At 36.9% G+C, this 20,872-nt stretch overlaps 1 protein-coding gene across 2 annotated transcripts in view; it reads left to right on the top strand.

The window, feature by feature from the left end:
* LOC140301726 (MAM domain-containing glycosylphosphatidylinositol anchor protein 1) overlaps nt 1-20,872 on the top strand; it is a 183,489-nt gene that overhangs the window by 95,032 nt on the left and 67,585 nt on the right. For both annotated transcript variants that reach the window (XM_072380324.1, XM_072380323.1), the window contains exons 5-6: nt 14,666-14,862; nt 17,297-17,429. In XM_072380324.1, coding sequence (XP_072236425.1) covers nt 14,666-14,862; nt 17,297-17,429 — 330 coding nt within the window. The remainder of the gene's footprint in view (nt 1-14,665; nt 14,863-17,296; nt 17,430-20,872) is intronic.

The following is a 20,872-nucleotide window of genomic DNA, read 5'->3' as shown; positions in this document are numbered from 1 at the left end:
TACAATACATGTTAAAAAAAAAAATAAAAAAGCATTATGTAGGGAATCAACAGTTTTGTAGCACTGGTTAAATATTCAATGGTAAATGTCATTCTTTATGCCATGCTCTACAAAATTTATCTGAGAAATATTACTGGCTTTCACAAAAGCAATATTTGATGCTCTCTGGGAATAACAACTATTTGCATATAGCTGTGTAATAAGTCAGGAAAGGTTTACTTATGTACTCAGTAGATTAAGATTGTTATGTGATAGTAGATTTACTGTACTAAAAAATGAATCCATACTTTCCTGTAACCTCTGCCACTTTAAAGATCACATGTCACAGCAACACTAGAGATGTTTTCAAACCTTAAAATAATGTGCTTCTGACTAATTGAAGTATAATAAACATTCTTATGCACATTTCCAGGCCTACATTAGAGCTTCTCTGCCTGTCATGGCATTGATTTGCTTTATACTACATGACACACTCGCAAGTAGATAAAAGCACACTTTCACTAGGATGATGCTTTAAAAAAAAAAAAGAAGAAAAAGACATTTTTGTCATTACAAATTAAGTTTAAGAAAGAAAAGAAAATGCCATGGTAGATGCCGCTGCTAGATACAAGACAAAGCTATGAGAGGAAGTAAAGAAGCGTATGACCAAGACAAGGGATAAGAATAAACATCGGACTGGGTTTTTACTGTCAGAGAGAGCTCAAAGGAAAAAAAAACTGGATGACAAATGCAAAATTGGCTTCACTGTTGCTATTTGGTAAGTAATAACTGATTGGCTCTTGTTCTGCCTTTTTAGGCAGTTGGTGCAAAACATACTATTCCACTCCCCATCAGAATTAACAATTGTATGTATAGAATCATTGTTTTATGGTAAATATATTAATCTTAAGTTTTTATGTATATATATGTATGTATGTGTATGTATATATATATGTGTGTGTTATAACCTCATGGTTATTGTCCCTGCCTTGCAGATGAGGTATCAGTTGCCTATCTCAGTTTAATTTCAAACAAACTTGATTGTATATTTGTCTCACACGTGTCACATCCTGCAAAAAATGTAAATCAGAGAAGCAAGGTGTAGTACAGATGACAAGAACAATTATAATATAATAATATTAACAATAATAATGTTAACAATACATCATAATAGATTAATCCAAGAAGGATTTTCAATTGAGAGTTTTATAGAGTAACATAAAAGGTAGATTTAAGGTAAAAATGAAAAAAGTACATTTGCAACGTTTTTATTCTTTTTGTTTTGAGCAGTGAGCAGGTAGGATTGCAGTATCTTGCTTGGTGGCTTTTTGATAAGATTTATTGACTGCTGCTGAGCGCCGTTGAAACTTTGATCTGCACTGATGAGATGGCAGAGATATCAGGGAAATTCACAAAGAGCAAATGGAAAGGAGATGGCAGTATTACGTTACATTCATAGAAAAGTGTGTTTGTAATTAGGGCAGTAATTAACTCCTGCATCTCTAATTATTAACAGAGCTTCAGTACTTTAATTTTGTTCCACAAGCTACTTATTCTAGTATTTACTAGCCCTTATTGTAGTTTTCAGTTGTTAACAGAGCATGTCAATTGCAATGTAGGCATAACTGCTGTCAAAGTGGTTACTGTAAATGCACTGCATCCAAAACCACATATGTAATAAGTCAATGGAGGATATTGATTGACCATGTGGAATAGAACACTTTGGCCACTGGATATGATAATTGCAGGACAAGTAAACTCATAGTTTCATTTAGCCAGAGGGAAGCTGGGGATGTGGTCACTGAGCAAACCATAAACCCATCTGCGAACTGTCCAAGAGATAATAGCAGCTAAGTGTCATTTGCTCTTATAGTTAACCTCGTAACTTTGTAAAGCTGTTGTGATGCTGCAATTAACTTTACAAAAACAGTGCAAATTATGAGAACACACATATAATAAGAAGGAAAAAAAATGGAAGTAAAGGACAAAGTACCTGAAACTGTTACAACTTTTAAGTGCGACTGATGATGACTGCGTTTCAGGCCCAGTTTAGTCTTGGGAATCACCTCGCTCTCATCTATTTATTTTTTTCTATCTCCGTTATAAAAAGAAAAAAAAAATTAAAAAGTAAAGTTGTGCCAGAATGCCACTTTTGTGCAAGAATGCACAAAGGTGGTCCAGAGTTGTTTTATTAAAAGCAATGAGCAGGTTGCCCCTGAGTCTAGTGTTCGTCCTGCAACGCAGCACAATAAAACACAAGCAATTTAATGATTCCTAACGCAGCGACAGCCTATATTACAAGGTGCACTGTATGTCTACTGTATGTGTACTTTCTACATACTGTTACCGGTCCACAGATGGTCCACAGTACCCTGCATGCCACAGAGCTAATTAAATATACAGCAAGCCAAGAAGGTTGGCAGCATGTATACATGTGCACTGACACATTTTTCCGTTTGATGGCCTCTAACTTTTTTCTTTCTTTTTTCTTTTCTTTTTGTTTTTTGTTTCTTCTTATCAAATAATAGAAATATGTAGTAAAGATCCCAGCTCTGACCTAACACTATGACCTATGCATCCATGTAACATAGGAGTTAAGAAGGACATCCTTTATCTACTCTGCTCCCCATAGATAACTCCAGAGGCCACTTACGGGGCCACAGAAGCCCTGAGGGGCTGTCGCAAGGGAACTGAGAGGCATGTGTTATTGTGGTCCTGAGGAATTGTGTGTGTGTATAACATTACTTGTGTGCCATTGTGCAACTTTTCTTGTGAATTTTTGCCCTAGTGTGTTTGTGTGTTTTGGCCTGAAGGCTGAGTCAATGAACTATGTCTCTGTGTCCCTTAACACTGTCTTTGCTGTCATCACCACAGTACAACCACACAGTTGTACTCATAGTAAATAACCATGCCCATATCAGTCTTTCTGTGCTAAAAAAAAACAATAGTCTTGCCACCATGAACCTTTAATTCCTTTTCCCAGGCGCTTTGCTGACTAAAGAATTATTAAGGAATGTACATAACATGCTGGCTCAACATAAATGTTAAATTTTCAGCAAATTGTTTAGTGTTAGTATGTTAAAAGACTCATAATTGCATTTAACACAGACCCCCATCTCTACCTGTAAAACAATGGAATATGTACAGGAGATACTACACTGGTATTTGGTGCCGTTTATTATATTCATTGTGAATTGTTTGTAATCTTGAGGGAAGTTGCTCTACAGTGATGAGAGTGATGGCATTTCTTTGGGAAAATGTTTTTTAGAGAACCACTGATGCATAATTCTGAATGTGCTTATTTTCACCTGTCTGGAAAGGATCAAATCAAGAATTTCTTACATCTAAGGTTAATTTGTACCTAGTAAAAAGATAAACACAAGCTAGGTCAAATTGATCGAATTAGGAGATTATGAGTAATATTAAATAATAATAAAAAAGAATAAAATCATCAGTTTTATACCTCCAACCATTTATATATTGAAGAAAATGATCTGACATTACAGAAGTGTCAAAATTATATAAATCTCAAAGCTTAGCAGATAATTCAAAGATAAGTAAAGAATTTCATGTTTTCAGCAAACTAGGATTTATTTGGGTGATCTTCACAACACATTGTGTCAACATAAGTGTATCATGGCATGAACAAGGAAGATTTCTGCGCAATATTGCGTTTGATAAGAACTGTATTTGCCAAACCTGGTGGTGCTAGTATCATGTCTTTGGCCTGGGGCAGGGTGATATAACAAAAAATATCATCACCATATTATTTTCTTTATTGATTAATCTTTCTCTTTACCAAGATAGAGTTTCATTATGCTGCCATTGTGTATGTGTAACAATGTACTTTTTAACTATATACATGTTTTTACAGTTCTATTTAAGTTTAGTTTACGCTACACATCATTTGATAAGCAACAAGTAACCTTGAATTTTCCTGTGATTCACATGAATGCCTGTATCAGCTGCACTCGCCTTTGAGACTGCTGTTAAGTCTGTTGCACTCGATGAAATTGTCTTCATATGTCACCATATCCATATGGATAGCATTAGCATTAACTCCCCCTTCGTTCTGTCTGCAGCAGGAACAGGCAGCCCGAAAGTGCTATGACTTTGGCAAGGTGCTGTCATGACAAGAAGTTATCAAAAAGGCTCAAATGTTGAAACAGAAGCTTTCACAGGGAATCAAGTATTGCTTTCGTGCATATTGATTTTATGCATCTTCAGAGGGGAGGGGTTGATGTCGCTTGAGTATGTGCAGACTGTTTGACAAATCAGAGAAAGAGGAGCAGAATAAATGAGCTGCACACATCTCTACAGTAAGAGAAACTGCTGTTTTAGATCGTTAAAACATTACTAAATAAATCATTTAAATAATATCAATAATTTGGGTGGAACGAAAGTTCACTCTCAGTCTCACGCCTGCTTTGGGGCCTCCCAATAGGTCCAGTCATTCCTCCCTACATGCGTTGTGTCCTTTTTCTCACTGGTAGTCCAGAGTATACTTTGCTGTTATATGGGCATGCATTTGGAAGTTATGGCCAGACACATTGGTTTTCACTTTTGTTTGTGCTAGGGGACAGGCCATTTAGTCCATCACTGGATTGACTGATAATGGGAAATGCTTATAACATAAGATCAACATGAATGTAATTTCCATTTAACTTTGAGGTTGTTTAATCGCCCAGGACTGCTTTGACCTCAACGGGATTTTTCTGAATCTGAAAAATATGGAAACATTAACATCTGTATCATTCAAGCGTATGCCAAAAGAAAATGCCAGAGCTCTTGTTGTGAAGTGAACCTGAAGAGAAAGTGGGTCATGCAGTAAAACAATTACTCTAAGAAGAGAAGTTGTTTTACAAAATGATGGTTCAAGAAGAATAAAGTGAATGTTTGGAATGAGTAATAGTCCTGACCTTTAGCCAATAGAAATCTTTTGGAAGGACTTGCATCAAAAAGTTTGTAATAAAACCCACCATCATCCTAGAGTTGAAGCTTTTTCCTTTGGAGTAATGGGGTGAACTTATCCAAAACCAACACAACCCCAGCAAATCGAGAGTCACCAGAAGCCTTTAGTTGCAGTTTTTGTTTCTCCACAAAAATCAAAGCTTCACATAATGTTACTATTCAGAAATGTGAAAGTGGATAATATTTCTCGTTTAGTAAATGACCCGAGTAAAACATTTTTGTCTCATCTGCGTGCTTGGCTTTCTGGGTTTTTTTGGGGGGGACTTTTAGGAAAACTGATAATCTTCATGTCATCATTTTTGCAACAAGACAAACACACTTGTGGTGGTGGAATATTAATTCTGTATCATGTCTTTTTGTAAAAAAAACCCAACAAAAATAAAACCTTAAATGTTGTTGTGGTGCATAGCTCCCTGATCATAGATCAATTCCCTGTGATTAAATGCGATATTAAGTCTAACCTTCCCATAATCTATTCTTATGGGCACGAAGCATTTGTGTTGACAGTGAGATTGAAGCCTATGATTTGTGTGGTTAAAAGAGCAAAACAAAAACTCGTTTCTGCTATTACAGTTCAAGCTACACAAAAATAAACTGAGCAGAGTGGCTGAAATCAATCTTTACTTCTGAACATTGCATTTTAAACACAGTCAACGTTCTCGTTATTTCCAAATATGGGCCTTGCACATGTTTTATGTCCTCTTTAAGGCGATGTCTATGAGCAGAATGCTAAATAATTGATGAGAAACAAAGCTGGATCAAACAGCAAAGTCTGCATCTGCTAGTGCTTCTCTGAATGCACTGACTTTTCTCTTTGTGGGTGCTGTGTGCATTCATGAATGTTTGTGTGTGTGTGGTTGATAATCTGAAATTATCTTTATTAGTCTCTGTTTGTATGCACAAAGAGATTGGTAAATTCCTGTAATCTGTGTGATGGACATGTATGTGACTGATTAATCTGACAGCTCTTTTTTTGTTTTGTTGAGAAAATCTTTTCTTATTTTTGCTTTTTTAGCAGTAAAACATCATTTTTGTCACATGAAAGTGGTTATCACATGAAAACTGGGTCTGTGTTCGGTGGTATGTCCATAGTTTTTACTATTTAATAGTAGCAACATGCTGTTTCTGCTCATGAAAGGAAGGATACAGCTACAAGCGGCAATCTCATCATCGCATCATTTCAATTCTTGCAATTCACAAGCCATCTTTTCTACTTTAATGGAAATATGTTGGGCATGGCTCATTTGCTAAGAAACATTTAATCTTAGTTCACAACACATTTTCGTGCTGTTTTCATAAATTATATTTAACACTACCAGTGCAATGACTTTACAGTGTATTTAGGTATTAGAGGGATTTAAATTGATTACTGTAATAAATCCTCACAACTTTGGTTTCAGATTCTACTAGCGACACCTGGAGAATAAGATTTGCGACTCTTAGTGAAGTGTCTCAAAAATAATTTAATGAAGTTGCCAACACATCTTTTCTCGGGATGATTCACAGTCCTGTCTCGACAGGCTGGGTTATGGTGTAAAATGTCAAATTACTACGCAATCATTTCTGAATCATTTAAACACTTTTTTTTTCTTAAAATAGTGTTACATTAGCATATTCAAACTGGGAATTAAATGTTTTTTTACATGCTAATTTTTTATTCTTTTTCTACCATAAAAAAAGTTCTGACAGAGCATGTTTACCACTGTGTTGCATCACTCATTTTTTCAACACTAAACATTTGGGAACTCAGAAGATCAGTAATGTGCTACTGAGAGTGAAAAGTCAGTTCTTTCAACATGTAGGATTTCAGATGCTCAAAAACTGTGGCTTACCTTTGTGATATTTTTTGTTTGATGTACCAAATGTTTTCACTGGATATCGAGTCTGGGCTGCAGGCAAGCCAGTTTAGCGCTGCAGGGCTATGCTGCATGCAGAATTTGGCATTGTCGTGCTGAAATTAACAAGGCCTGTGCTTAAAGAGATGTTACCTGGATGGCACAGTATTTTTCTCCAAAAGCTGTCCATATTCCTCAGCATCGCTGGTTCTTTCACAGGTGCATATTACCCATCCAATGAGCAATAATTATGTTTAAATCCATCACAGATGCTGACTTTTACACATAAGGAACCTTATAGTCTGTTTCATTCTGTTTCAGTCAAATTTTGATTCATCAGACCGTGTGCGGAAATGGAGGGGTCCGTTAAAAACGGATTTAATAGTTGTGCAATGGGCAGCTGTGGCTCATCAGGTTGCCCACAGCTGCAGAGTTGGCGGTTCACTCACCAGTCTCTCGTTGTCCCATGCAGAGTTCTGGGAACTGAATCACAAAGTACTCCCTACGGCATCTTGCAAAGCAGCTCTTCTGCCATACTCAAAAACATTGTGTGTGAGCTCAACAATGGTTGAATAAGAATCAAAATATGTTTAGAGCTTTTTAAGTAAAATATTAAGAGGTAAATGTCAGTATGTAACTGAAAGACATTTTTGAAAATGCTCTGTGTATCAACTCACTACACTTAAATAGAGTGAGTCTGTCTTTCTATGTTCCATATGTTCACTCTCTTAGTTATATTCCAGATATTTAATAGATTCTACAGTAACCTTGACTGGTTTGCAGTGATTACTCCTTCAGTTTCTGGGGATAACACACCAGCTGATCTACATTATAAAATGGGTACTGAACCTACTACTCATAAGTGACATCCACTCATACCCCCCACCTCCACCTTGCAACTCACACACACAAACCACAGCTCCTCCACTGCATACTCACTCAAATGAACCTGTCAACCTCTCTTTGGTCCCTTAATGGCCATCCACTTCAAGGGAGCTATTAGAGTACAGGACATGTTATTGGAAATCAAAGAGGATTTGGAGTCCAGGGTGTCTTCCTGCAGGGGGAATACTCAGTAGAGGTCAACTTGTAACAAGAACACTCTGACCGCCAGGATGGGTAGCATCTGAGAAAATCTGTGTTTCCATAGTCGTCAAGGTTACTATAGTTATTTCAGTCAGATGTTTGTATTGGTTTTGTAAGGAACTAATGGCGTGCAAGCACATTCTTGATCTTCAAAAGATTTACTCAGCTCCAGTCTTATAAATTTTCATCAGTGGCTAATTCACACTGTCACTGTGGAGTTAATCTTTGTGCTACGTTATGAGGTTATGAATGGGGAGTAAAAATGACTAATAACCAATATGTGTTATTGACTCATCCTGCTCCAAAATAATTTCTCTTTGGGATTAACTAAGTGTCGTTCAGTTCAAAATGTTTAAACTGAAGCGGATCAACTGAAATAAGCTTTTTTTTTATTTTCTTCTTTTTTGTTGTATGCTCAACACTTGTTTTTTCTACATGTTTGGAATTTATAAACCATGTGATTTCATAGGTAACAAACAGAGGTAGGTGCTTTTCCTGGTCCTTCATCTTGACATTTGAATTAAATTAACAGACATTTTCTTCAAGAGCAAACATAAGTAGAATATCTGATCAAATTTACAGTCTGTCTAAGCCTTTGGGGAATAACTCCATTTTAAAAGACTGGTGGATTTAAAGGAGGGTGCATTAAATTTAGTTTGAATACAAACTGGGACTTGAGAATACTCAAAGAAAATATGATCAAATGCTCTTCAGTTCTTTCTCTAATGATGAAGGAAATTCAGTTGCTAGTTTAACAGGATGTGGCTGCCTGATCTAACTTGTGTCAACCAGTGTTAAATTGCTCCTTTTGAACTAATTTGTGTGAACCAGATAAGTCTTTTTCAGAGATTTACTTTTTGTCAGATTTTCTCCTTGTGAAAAAACAAAACTTCTAATAAGTGAAATTTATTTGTAAACTATCATTTTTGGTGACGTGTTTCCTTTCCAGCTTTGAAATGACTGTATCTGATTGTTTATCTCTTTCATATATTATAGGAGGAAAAGATTCCCCAGTAATACGACTACAAATACTTTATTTATGTGTGTGTGTGTGTATACATTATTTTTATTTATTTCTGTTTTATCATCTTTTTAAGTCCTGAATGTTAAGTCAGCAAATACAATATATATTTGACTTTATTACCATTAAAACAGCACAACGCCACCATAATTAAACCCACATTTCTATTCACTGTTAATTTAGCACATGAGCTCAGTAACAGTTTTGTATGTAACATTTACCTTTTCAGTGTTCCAGTCCTTTTAAAACAAAATGTAACTGAGGAATTCAACTCAAGCGTTGTCTCGTGCTGAAAGATAAAATGGCATATTGCAATAGCATTGAACTTGAGAGGGTAAATGCCACATTTTATCACAGTGTTTGTCATATAAAACATTCTCCTTTTTATTTGTTTATTTATTAAGAATTGAAATATCCCATTATCATGACCCATCTGGTTGTCAGAAAACAAATTTTATTGTCAGTATAAGTGTAATAAAGTGTATGAAAATCACAACCCAAATGTTAATGCATCCATGAATTGCACGTACTTTAAAATGCTTACACATTTTACAGTATTACTTCCTCTTGACTTGTTTTTGATTGAGGCATCTTTGACTAGAATGGCAGCCTCAAGTTTTTTTTGGGAATGACTTAAAAAGTATGGCACACCTTTATTCTTGGCGTTTCTTCCGTTTTTTTTTTTTTTTTCCTTTTTTCACATAAACCTTCAAATCCAGCCAGACTGAATGGACAGCTTTAGTGCACAGCCATGCTGAGGTACTTAATCCCTCTGTTGTCTTGGTTGTGCGCTTGATTTTGTCGACCAGTTGAAACAAACATTTTTGCCCCAGCCTGAGATCCTCGATCCTGACAGTGCTATGGAAAATATTTTTTACTCAGGATTGCTCTATATTTTTTCTGCATCCAATTTTTCATCTATATATAGTTATGCATATGCCTGGCTTCCCCCACCAAAAATTGTGAAATGGCAACATTTAGCCACTTGACTCATACATTTTTAGTTGTACTATTACAATCGAGACTTAAAAACTGTGAGATGTTTTTGTAGGCACTTGTTTTGTAATGGGTAATGTCGCAGCCATGAACCCCTTCTTCCCTCTTCAATTACATTTTTGTTCTGCTTAAGTGGCAACTGGCGACATCTTAACATTAGAATGTTCCATCATCAGAGGAACTGTAGCACAGTGGAGAACTAAGGAAGGAAAAAGTAGATATTTTTTGGTGGAAGTGCTACATGTTTTTCTGTTAAGTAAATATTTTGCGATCTGTTAATTACATCCACACCCCACACACTGTTGTGAATTGTGGCAAAATTTTGTCAGTACTTTTTCATCAAGTCAAACATGAGCAGTAAGCATAGTCTGAGATATCATTCAGATACCTTTTGGCAAACTCCTACGGGGTTGTTATGTGACTTTTAGTGAGGAATAGCTTCTGTATTGTCACTTGCATAAAGGCCTGATTGGTTGAGTGTTATATTGACAGCTGTCGTTTCGAAAGGCCAGTTCATTGCCACAAAGCAGCTCTGGATCTTATTAGTAGTGGCCTTGTGTTTTTTCTTTTACCTATCTAACTATTCGGTTCATTGTCCCAAACTACTCAGTTAAACTTGGTGGTCAAATCTAGGCAGTCTGTTTGTATCTCCAATATATAAATATTTTTTTCAGAATTATGGTAACTTCTGTGCTCTTGGACAGCTTAAATGCTTAAATTGCAAGTCGACAGAAAATGTATTGTGTAGAAATAAGTTGGATCCATTTTAAGATGTTTTGAAATATAATGCAATGTGTAAAACCTGAAAGATGATATACACACAGTACCATATTCATGATTGTCTGCTTTAGCCACATGTATCAGTCAAAGATGAGGTCCACTCCAAGGGACAACTAAAACTTCTTGGTGTCAGCACCTCTATGTGATGTCAAAGCAGAAACTTACAGCATAACCCTTAGAGCTGCTTGGAACAAGGAATCTTAGTTGTATAATAAAAGCTTTGGCTAGCAAAAGCAGTGCAGTGCAGTTGATCTAAGCTGTGTGTAAAGGCAGGACTTTGGGGAAATCAGAAACTTCATTAAAGTTTCATATTGTATTTCTGTGCACTTGCAGTTTCATCTTGTATCTCCATTTACTTATGTACCCAAACTGAGACTCACCATGGGAGTTTGTATCATAAAAGCTTTACCAACACAATTGTTATGAAAAAGGCACAAAAAAAAGTTAAAGTATTGCCATTCTTAAATGGTCTCAGTATGGGGATTTTAAAAAACGCAAGGCATAAAATGTTTGTTTTGAGGATGGCAGTTGGCATGATAATATGGGGATCATTATGAAAAAGAATGCCAAGCTTTTCATCTTAACATCAAAATGTACCACTTGGTAAGGTGCATACTATGCTATTCCAGATGTGATGTTTTGTGTTTTCCTGTGTCAATCTGTCACTTGTCTTTGTTCTAACATTTAAACAATGTATTGCAAAATGAATAGAATAGTAGTAAACACTGATACTCACTCACACTCTGCTACACATGTAAATACACTACTTGGTATTTGTCAGCTAGGATTTCCTCTTCATTGCAAATTATCTGTAAAAGCCACTGAGAAATCATATGTCACTTATATTCAATTATTATTGGTTAAATTCAACCATTTTCCCCATTCCCTATATCTATGCACATCTATATCTATATAGATATAGATGCGCACAGGTGCCAGAGGTAGCAGGCAGATATCTTTGAAACGATAGTTGCCAGTGCCTGAAGGCCTGATGCAGGCAGAGCCTTTCAGATAGACTGCTTCTACCTCTCTGTTTAGTGTCCTACTTGGCCTTTTGTCCTTGTCTGTGTGTAGTTTTCTTATACACGATAATGACCATAGGGGCATGAACACAAAGGAAACAGGCATGCTCTCTGCAGAGCACAGTGGAATCCACAGAAAATTACACTGGACACTTCTAATCTATAGTATACTCATAACTCTGTCCTCACATTCAAAAAAGCTCCAGCTTGCATACAAACAAGCTCAGCTTCACTTCAAAATGGTATCTGTGCAATCAGATTCATTGCTACTTGTACAAATGTCCTGCTCTTCACTTTAAGACCCTCTCCTTGCATTGAGACCTCTTTAGCATGCTTGCAAAATTCAAGTTCTTGCATTTTCACATTTTGCTCTCATACTGCTTTGAAATTAAGAAAAAAAAATTTAAAAATCCAAATCACCAGGGTTTCCCAGATATGAAGCTAATACACTGCCATCTTGTACGGTAGGTGAACTCGCTTTACTTCACAGCATCCTCTCCTGATGATTACTGATTAACCAGGTTCAGCAGGGCACATGTAATTTTATTGTGGTCAGCTCAGTGTTATTCATATGATCAAATCAAAACAAACGACATTTCATTGCACTTTACAGAGGTTTTTAATTCAAGTCCAGTTCTACACAACTGAATTCATTACAATCCAAGCAAGTTAATGACACTGTTATCTGCACGTCAGTGCTTATGAACTGAAAAGATACAAACAGCAGAGTCTAGTTAAAATTTAAAAAAAATAAATAAATTAATTAATTGGTTATGTCAGGCATAAATTCATATGTTGTTGTTGTACCACAAATATTGGTCCTCCGTTTGCTCAGTAAGACTATGAAAAACTAGTGTAATACAAAGTTGCTTATGATTTCTTGGGGTTGCTACATGATCATAAAGCTAAACGTAATTTGTGATTTAAAACCTTTGAATTTACCTTCATATATTTTTCTCAGTAATAAACATTTTACGTCATTGTTGAGTGGCATAAGAAACAAAAATGCATATTCTTCTGAAAATGGTCACATACAATGACAACTAGAAAATATTTTAAAAAGTATCCAAAGTCCAAAGAAAAACTTTGAAAGAGCTCCAGAAAGCCTGGAGAACTATTGCTCAAGAGCACTTTAAAAGATTACAAGAAAGTCTGGCTCTTTGAAAGCTCAGTATAAATCAGTTGAGGGTGGCTCAATATTGTTGCACAGCACTTTGCTTACTTTACTGGTTTAGGTAATCCATGTGGGCACATGATCCGCTGAACCCAGTCAACCAATAATCTTTCCGAGAGGGCACAGTGAAGTAAAGCAGTGTCTTCAAAAGAAAGCAGTGACATCAGCATCATATCTGGCACTCTGTTGGTTGGAATAATTCTGACAGCAATCGGAGAGCAAAAAGCCAAAAGCAGGAGTTTCATTAGTGTCTGAGAAGGATATTTGTACAAGCAGTTGTGAATCTGAAAGCAGAAACATAGTTTTTTGGTGAATATTGACAGACAAGAAGTTACTTTATGTTTCAGAGAGAGCAGAATATCCCAGAACATGCAGTGTATCTGGAATATGGAGCACTATATTCCTCTGTGCTTATATTACTTTTACAAATTCTTAAAGGCACACAGGACATATTTTGTTGTGAAGTTATTGTTAAGATGAAGTGATGACACATTTGTAGTCACAAGTTCACATGCAGTTTTAGTGCTTTACCTATCATGTCTCACTTTTATTTCCCATAACATTCAGGCAAACATTCTGCAGGCTGTAGCTTTAAAGCATCCAAGGTAGTTCCATCTCAATTTATGATTTAGCATGCCGTCCCATGAACTTGTGGTTCACCTTTCATCTGAAAAAATAAGTTGTTTTGTTATGCTGTGCAGTGCAGTTTGTAACCACTTCAGTGAACTTAAATTGTCTCTGTGGGTTAATGAACCGGTCTGTCCCAAAGCTCCAACCTTCAATCTAGATATACTCTTTCCAAATAGCTATCATCAAATCAGCTAATTTGATGGTGCTTATGAACATATTGACTACACTAACATCTCACTTCCTTTGGAAAACTTAAATAGTGCCCTCGTGAAAGGTGTACAGTTGTTAGATTAGTTGACACTACAGAAAATCAGAGAGGGATGGGGGGAAGGGAAGGTGGAAAAAGGAGGTAAGGAGGAAGGAATAAGGTAGAATGGAAAAGCAGGAAAAAAGTGGTACCCATAGTGATGCTGGAAATTGTTTTCCACAAATATTAAGTCTGAAACTGTCCAATTAGAAGCAAAGAATCATGATTACTCACTCTCACACTCACACACGCACACCCCCATGCACACACACACACACACAAATCTGTATCCTGTCAGAGATGGAAGCGAAAAGCGAGGAGGAAAGGATAGACAGAGAGATGGTGATGTGGAGCGAAAGTGGCAGTTAGGTTTGGAGAGATGGCAGAAACCAGGGGAGAGCAGCGACCATGTTTGTGACAGCAGCTGAAATCCTATCTGGTGGAGGAAAAGGGAGACGACACTCCCATGAAGGAAATTCACAGGGAAAATGAAGGAAGTTGGGTAGGAGAGGGGGTGGGAAATAGAAATGACAGTAAAATGTATATCAATGCAGTGTGTGGGAGAGTCGCAGCAAGTAAGAGAAACTGCAAAAGACACAGATTGTTACGACATTTGTGCTTGTTTGAAACGTGAGTGTTTGGACAGTTTTGGTCAGTGTGGGTGACTAATTCAATCAAGACTCGTTACTTAACAGTTATGTCTTAGCTACCAAATTTTATTCCTTCCATGAATAATATTGTAAATGTGTTGCATAGATAATATCATCATTAAAAGACAAATTTTTTTTTTTAACTATTTATCATACATTTTCTTCTCTATTTCAATGTGAGGTGCAAAAGGACAAAATGTGACAACCAATAATGTCACCTGAGAGAAATCTCAAAGGCTTCATGATTCATTTTTTTTTACTCTGTTTTTTACAGACCTTGACACTCCAGTTCTGACCGTGCACCAGACCATCAGCGATGTGCGTGGCAGTTACTATCAAGAAAAAACTGTGTTCCTGCGCTGTACCGTCAACTCAAACCCTCCGGCACGATTTATCTGGAAGCGGGGGAACATGCTCATCGAACAGAGCAAGGACAATGGAGTGGACATCTACGAGCCTCTTTACACTCAGGTGTGCAGGCACTCCCTGATGTTTGCTCTACCCTCCAACATGTCTCTGCTGAACTATACCCTTATGCTCTGTTCTCAAGTTTGATCCTTGGCTTTAGAAAAATATTTAGCTCCCTTGCCTTTTGTTGAGCTTTCTGTCTCAACAGTATGTGTTAACATGGACATTATTAAAGCGCTGTGGTTGTTACCATGGCACAGAGGCTTTGAAATCAAACTGACCCTTTGGTGACCTCTCCCCACCCTGAACAGTACTTGTACAATTCATTGAATTCTGCCAGACAGGTCCGTAAGCTGTGAATTTTCTCTGCACTGAAACCATTTGTATGGGCTACAGTTACAGAAAAATGTGGCCTTTAAAGGCTCAAGACAGTTAAAAGATTATGATTTTCATGTTTTTGCCTTCCTGGAATCGCATTGTCTTTTAAGAAACTGGTTAAATTGTGTCACGATGCTGTCATTGGCAAGTTGAGCTGTACACTCAAAAGCCCTGTTCATGTTTATTAATTTAACAGTGCTGAAGCTAGTCCTGTATCTTATATCAACATTAGTAGCTCAGTCAATTCAGTTTTGGTTATATAGCACCGACAAAATGCCATCTCAAGACACTTCAAAGAAACACTCCTTTTCAGACCAATTATATATAGTGTATAAACAAATTTGTATAATAATATAAACCAATAGACTGCATCGACACTTCTCTTTAATTCAAACCAACATCCTGAGTGTGCTCAAGCTAACGGTGGAACAACAAAACTCCCTTTTTAAGAGGAAGAAACCCTGAAGGACCAGACTAAGGAAGGGCGGCCATCTCCCTCGACTGCCTGGGGGTTAGGAGGAAAGGAAATAGGGGACAATCAGAACCATAACACAAAACCAGGGATAATTGCTGAGAAAGAGAAATAAAAGTTGATGACAGCAATAATGTCATATGTACATAGAGAAATAATAACAATGTGCTATATAATATATATACAACATAACAACATAATAATAACTATGGGATGTTTCAGGGTCACCTGAGCCATCCCTAACTATAAGCTTTATCAACGAGGAAGGTTTTAAGCCTAATCTTAAAAGTAGAGTGGGTGTCCAGCTCTTTATTGGATTTTGTGCAAGGCTTATCCTCCAGAAATCCCAGAACAACGCATCACTCCAGATAGTTACTTTTGTGAAACACATTAGTCCTAATCCCCAAGCTTTTTTTCTGTCTCATAGTGCTAAAAGTGAAGCATACTGGTACAAAGATGCTTGAATCTTATCCTTTCTTTGGTTGCCCAGGAGTACATCTTACATTTCTTTCATCTTGCTTTGGCAGTCTTTGCCTCAGACTTTTAGCATAATATTTATATTCTTTTTCACTTTTCTCAGTTACAAACAACTTGCCAAGCAAACATTAGCTGAATAAATTGCCTTGTCAAAAGCTGATGGTGATGAAACAAATTTTCCCTCAGCATGAAATCTATGGTTGCCAAACTGAAATGCCAACTGATTTATATAAACTTCCCCCTTTTCTTTTTTTTTTTTTTTACCAAATAACTGGGGTTTTTTGGTATGAAAACACAAATATATATACTGTTTACCTTGTATGCATGCATGCCTATCCATAAAATGATTAATTAGACTTAATTAGATCATTTATTGTTGTCATGCAATTACTAAACACATTTTAATTACTTGTCCAGCTTGCTAACAATAAGTTAACAAAGGAACCAAATGAACGAGTCTCCAAGATTGATCCCTAGGCTGAGTACACAAGGCATGCATTAGAGCAGCTGTTCCCTTTTCCTCCACTTATCAAAGCATCAGTCAGCCACAAAAGCAGAACCCCTGGAGTTCAATTAACCAGTCAGCAGAGCTCTTCCCTGCACTGCTGAAGACGCTCTTATCTCATCGCCTACTCAATCAAACACAATGTCTCGATCTGAAAAATCATCAGCGATGTTGAAAAAGATGTGTAACTGGTTTTGTGTGTCCAAGACAGCGTGTAGGCTGTGTCTACATCAGAGGCACAGAAACAGCTGTTGAGATAGTAAGAAACATGAATTTAAGGGGTGCTTCATTTTAATTTTTGCCCTGACATTCAGATCTGTTTGATTTTACTGACGGTGTCACGCAAAAGTGCAATATATCATACATGCAAATCCATATGTAGATCTGCAGGGATTTAGCTGATTATCAAGACATGCAAGACTTACAGAGACGGTATGTTTGTGGGTTCATCTTTGTGTATTTCACCAGCAGCTTTTTAGAAATTCAAATGAAATTGAAAACCCTTTAAACTCTCTCATTGATGTAACTTCAGAAATAATGCAGTGGAGATGTGGTCATGTGAGATGGTTAGGAAAAGCGTTTAAACGTGCCTTTAAGAGGAATCACACAAATGATTGTGTGAAAATACTATTTTCCAGTCTAAGTATGTTTTTTGTCCCATCTAGGGTGAAACCAAGGTGCTGAAGCTGAAAAACCTGAGACCCAAGGACTTTGCTGACTACACCTGCCAGGTGTCTGTCCGTAATGTGTGCAGCATTGAAGACAAGTCGGTCACCTTCCGACTTACAAATGCTACAGGTAAGTTTTGTTTTTTTTATTCTATAAGATATTTTATTTTCCTTTACTTCACACAAATAATAAGTGCTTGAGATGTCACAATCAGACACTTGCATATTCTCTCTCACAGGCATTTTTTGAATCAGTGACTTCCTTTGATTCTTTTGCTCCTTTTGTCATTCTTTGATTCTCCCAACGCATCTGACTCTTCTCTTCATGCACGCTGTGTCATTGACCATGAATCTCTTGCGCTCTGGCTCTCTCTCTTAATGTTAAAACATCTTCCATCTTAACCTAATCAAGAAAAAACGTTCTCCTTTCACGCTTTCATTTTCTCACTTGTTTCAATATTTTTCTTTCTCTGCCTTCTTTTCTTGTGCATTTTTCTTCTCTGGCTTTTGGCTCTCTGCTGAAATGTGATATCAGTGTCTCTATCTCCTCGCCTGCCTCCCTGCGTGCCACGTCATCTGCCTGTCTAGTTTCTCTGTTGCTGAGAGCTCATCTCTGGGCCGTCAGCTGTAATTCAGTTGTCACGCTCCCTGTTATCTCCAATTCTCTCTGCACCGCTCTGTCCATCTACACGCCACCGCCCAGCAACTCTGTTACTTACGACAACATTGTTGCCGTTGACAACCCTGTCAGATTTGTTACGGTCAGAATGATACACCATGAGGGAAAGGCCCATGCTTGTGCTGTGGATTTTAAAATTAAATTCTGCTGTGTATTTCTTTTCCTCCCATCCCCCCTTCTAGACACATTTTGTAAATATCAGTCAATCAAAATGTACATTGACATAGTTGTGTGAAAAAGAAAGCGGTTTTCAGTTGTAAGAATTCACATGTCCGGACATAATAAAAAAACTCATCAGGTCTTAACCATGTCTTGAAATGAACCTTGGATGAACAACACATGTTTCTATCACTCAGTGACATTATCCATATCACAATAACTAAGCCACAATGCAGAAGCGCTGTGTGAAAAACACCAACTTTTGCAGCAATAGAATTGTGAGGAAATTCTATCCTACTCTTCATTACAATGTTGCTTCAGTTCACTGATGTTTGTTGGCATTCCTTTATGCCCAGCTCTCTTAAGGCCCCACCGCAACAATTTCATCAGGTCTGCACATTGTCTGCCCCATTGCAATGCCTTGATTCTTTTCTTTTTCATCCAATCTGTTGCAGCTTTGCTGATGTTCTTGAGATCATTGTCCTTTTGTATGACCCAATTTCAGCCATACTATAGCTGCCAGAGTTGGCCTTACAGTTGACACTGGACTACTTTGGTCCACTCAATGACTGCAAGGTGTCCAGGTCCTGTGGCTGCAAAACAAGCTTGTGCTTGACAGTTGGTATGAAGAAGTTGTGCTTATACCGTCATGAACTTTAACATTTAATGTGCTAACTGAGGCCTGTAGAGTCTGAGATGCAGCTCTGGGGGTTTTATGTATGTTCTCTGAACATTGAGCTGTCTGAATTAAGGGTAAACTTCTTGGAAGATTGGCAGCTGTCTTAAATGTTTTCCAGTTGTGAATAATCTTTCTTGATGCAGAATGAAGGACTCAAATTGTTTGAAAATGACCTTATAATCCTTTCAAGATTGATGGGCAGCAACCGTTGCTTCTCTAAGTTCATTGCTGATGTCCTTTTTCTCCTTGGCAATGTCTCAACACATTCAATTCAATTCAATTTTATTTATATAGTGCCAGATTACAACAATTGTCATCTCAAGGCACTTAAGTAATATAGTCCAATTCAAGAACATGGAACATGAATGCTCCAGTTTGCTGCTCCAGACCAGCAAACTTATAAAAACTTCTGCTTTCATAGAGGTGCTTACACTTGCTGATCATCAATTAATGAAGAGCATTTGGTTAGCAGCACCTGGCTGATAATCTGAATCTCTATTGAATAATGAGATGTGCTTGTGAGATTTTGTATTGTTTCTGTATTTTGGCATCGTTTTTGTGTACATATCAACACGGTGTAGTGTGTCATCTGAGGTTGTTTTCACCCAATTCTAAGATCTGGTGAGGACCAGATTATTATTATTATTATTTTTTAAATGATGTCCTGATACAAAAAAAAAATAATAAAAAACTTTAGCACTGGAGGAGGGACATACTTTAGATACTGCAAGGCAGTTAAGCATTTTTATAGGATTATTTTTGGATAACCCATTCACAACCATATTAAGCCATTCAAATACAATTATTGGAGTCCTTGTCAAATTTGGTGAATTACGCTTCAAAACAAGTACAGGTTTTTTTTGGCTACACACTCAAGAGGCATGTGAAGATGGTTCGGGGCTTTTTGTCATATTATTTTTCTCAAGCTCAGAGGGCCTGCATAAATAAGTCTTGTAATAGTGGAAAAAAGCTGTTGTAAAAAAAAATTATTTTTAAAAAGTGGTAATGATTTCTATAACCAAGAAAAAGCTGTTGGTTATCTTACATCCCAAATGTAACTTCTTTAAATTTCGAAACTTGTTGTGAAAATAAAACATTAATACTCCATTTAAGAAATATTTCGACATTTTCTGTAATGCACTTTTTTAGATGAAAAGGTCTATCCCACGCTGATATATTTTTTTTTGTATTTTTTTAGCAACAGCAACCAACCTGCCTTGATTTTGATCAAAGGTAACACAATCTGCCAGCTAGCGCCTCAAAGGCTCTGCAGTTTAAACATGCAGCTCATTAATTGTGTCCATGGAAAAAAGTGAGCCATTTAAACAGCAAGTCATGAAATTATCATGAGGTTTCCAGGAAAGAATTGGACACTCTTAAAAGTCACTGATAGTAACCAACATATTTTCCGGCTCAAGACAGCAAGTGCTATTTTAATTTCCAAAATGTTTTACCTTTCACTCTGTTTTACCTCTGTGTAACATGAAGTATGTTTTTATGATAGGCAAAAGTGACCATGTTTGTTTTTTTGTTTTTTGTTTTTGTCAAAAATGTACTTGGGTAATTTGAACTGATTTAAAGGTTATCAATTGAGCAATAAGACCTTGGAGAGATAAGACACAAAGCTTCCCAGGAGTCCACTAAAGTACCTGAAGGCAGGAAAGATAAAGCAAAAATAAAAAAAAAAAACTCTTTAAAAAGCTGTGATAACATCAAGAGAAGAAACAACACGCACAAAAAAATGGGTTGGAAATAAAACTAGAGAATAACTCGAACAGAAAGTGAGAGAAGGCCACGGCTTGTTGAAAATGCTTGAGAAAAAAGAGCGATGCTAGTTGAGCAGTCTTAGGTGAATGTAATACAACAGACAGGAAAGCTATTAATCGAAGCAGTTATTACATTGGATCAGAAATGATGAACTGTGATAAGAGAGTGAACAAAATGGAATGGCAGCTAGGATATTATGAATTTTAAATTTTGTGCACTATTTTCCTTTACCAGACATAAAAGTGACCATTATTAATACCATTAGGTTGGGAAGGAAAGTGTTCTCAAC

This window comes from Leuresthes tenuis, unplaced genomic scaffold (genome assembly GCF_036924035.1).
Source record: "Leuresthes tenuis unplaced genomic scaffold, fLeuTen1.0.hap1 SCAF_2, whole genome shotgun sequence".
NCBI classification, from domain to species: Eukaryota; Metazoa; Chordata; class Actinopteri; order Atheriniformes; family Atherinopsidae; genus Leuresthes; species Leuresthes tenuis.
This window is presented reverse-complemented; position numbering and strand designations above follow the sequence as displayed.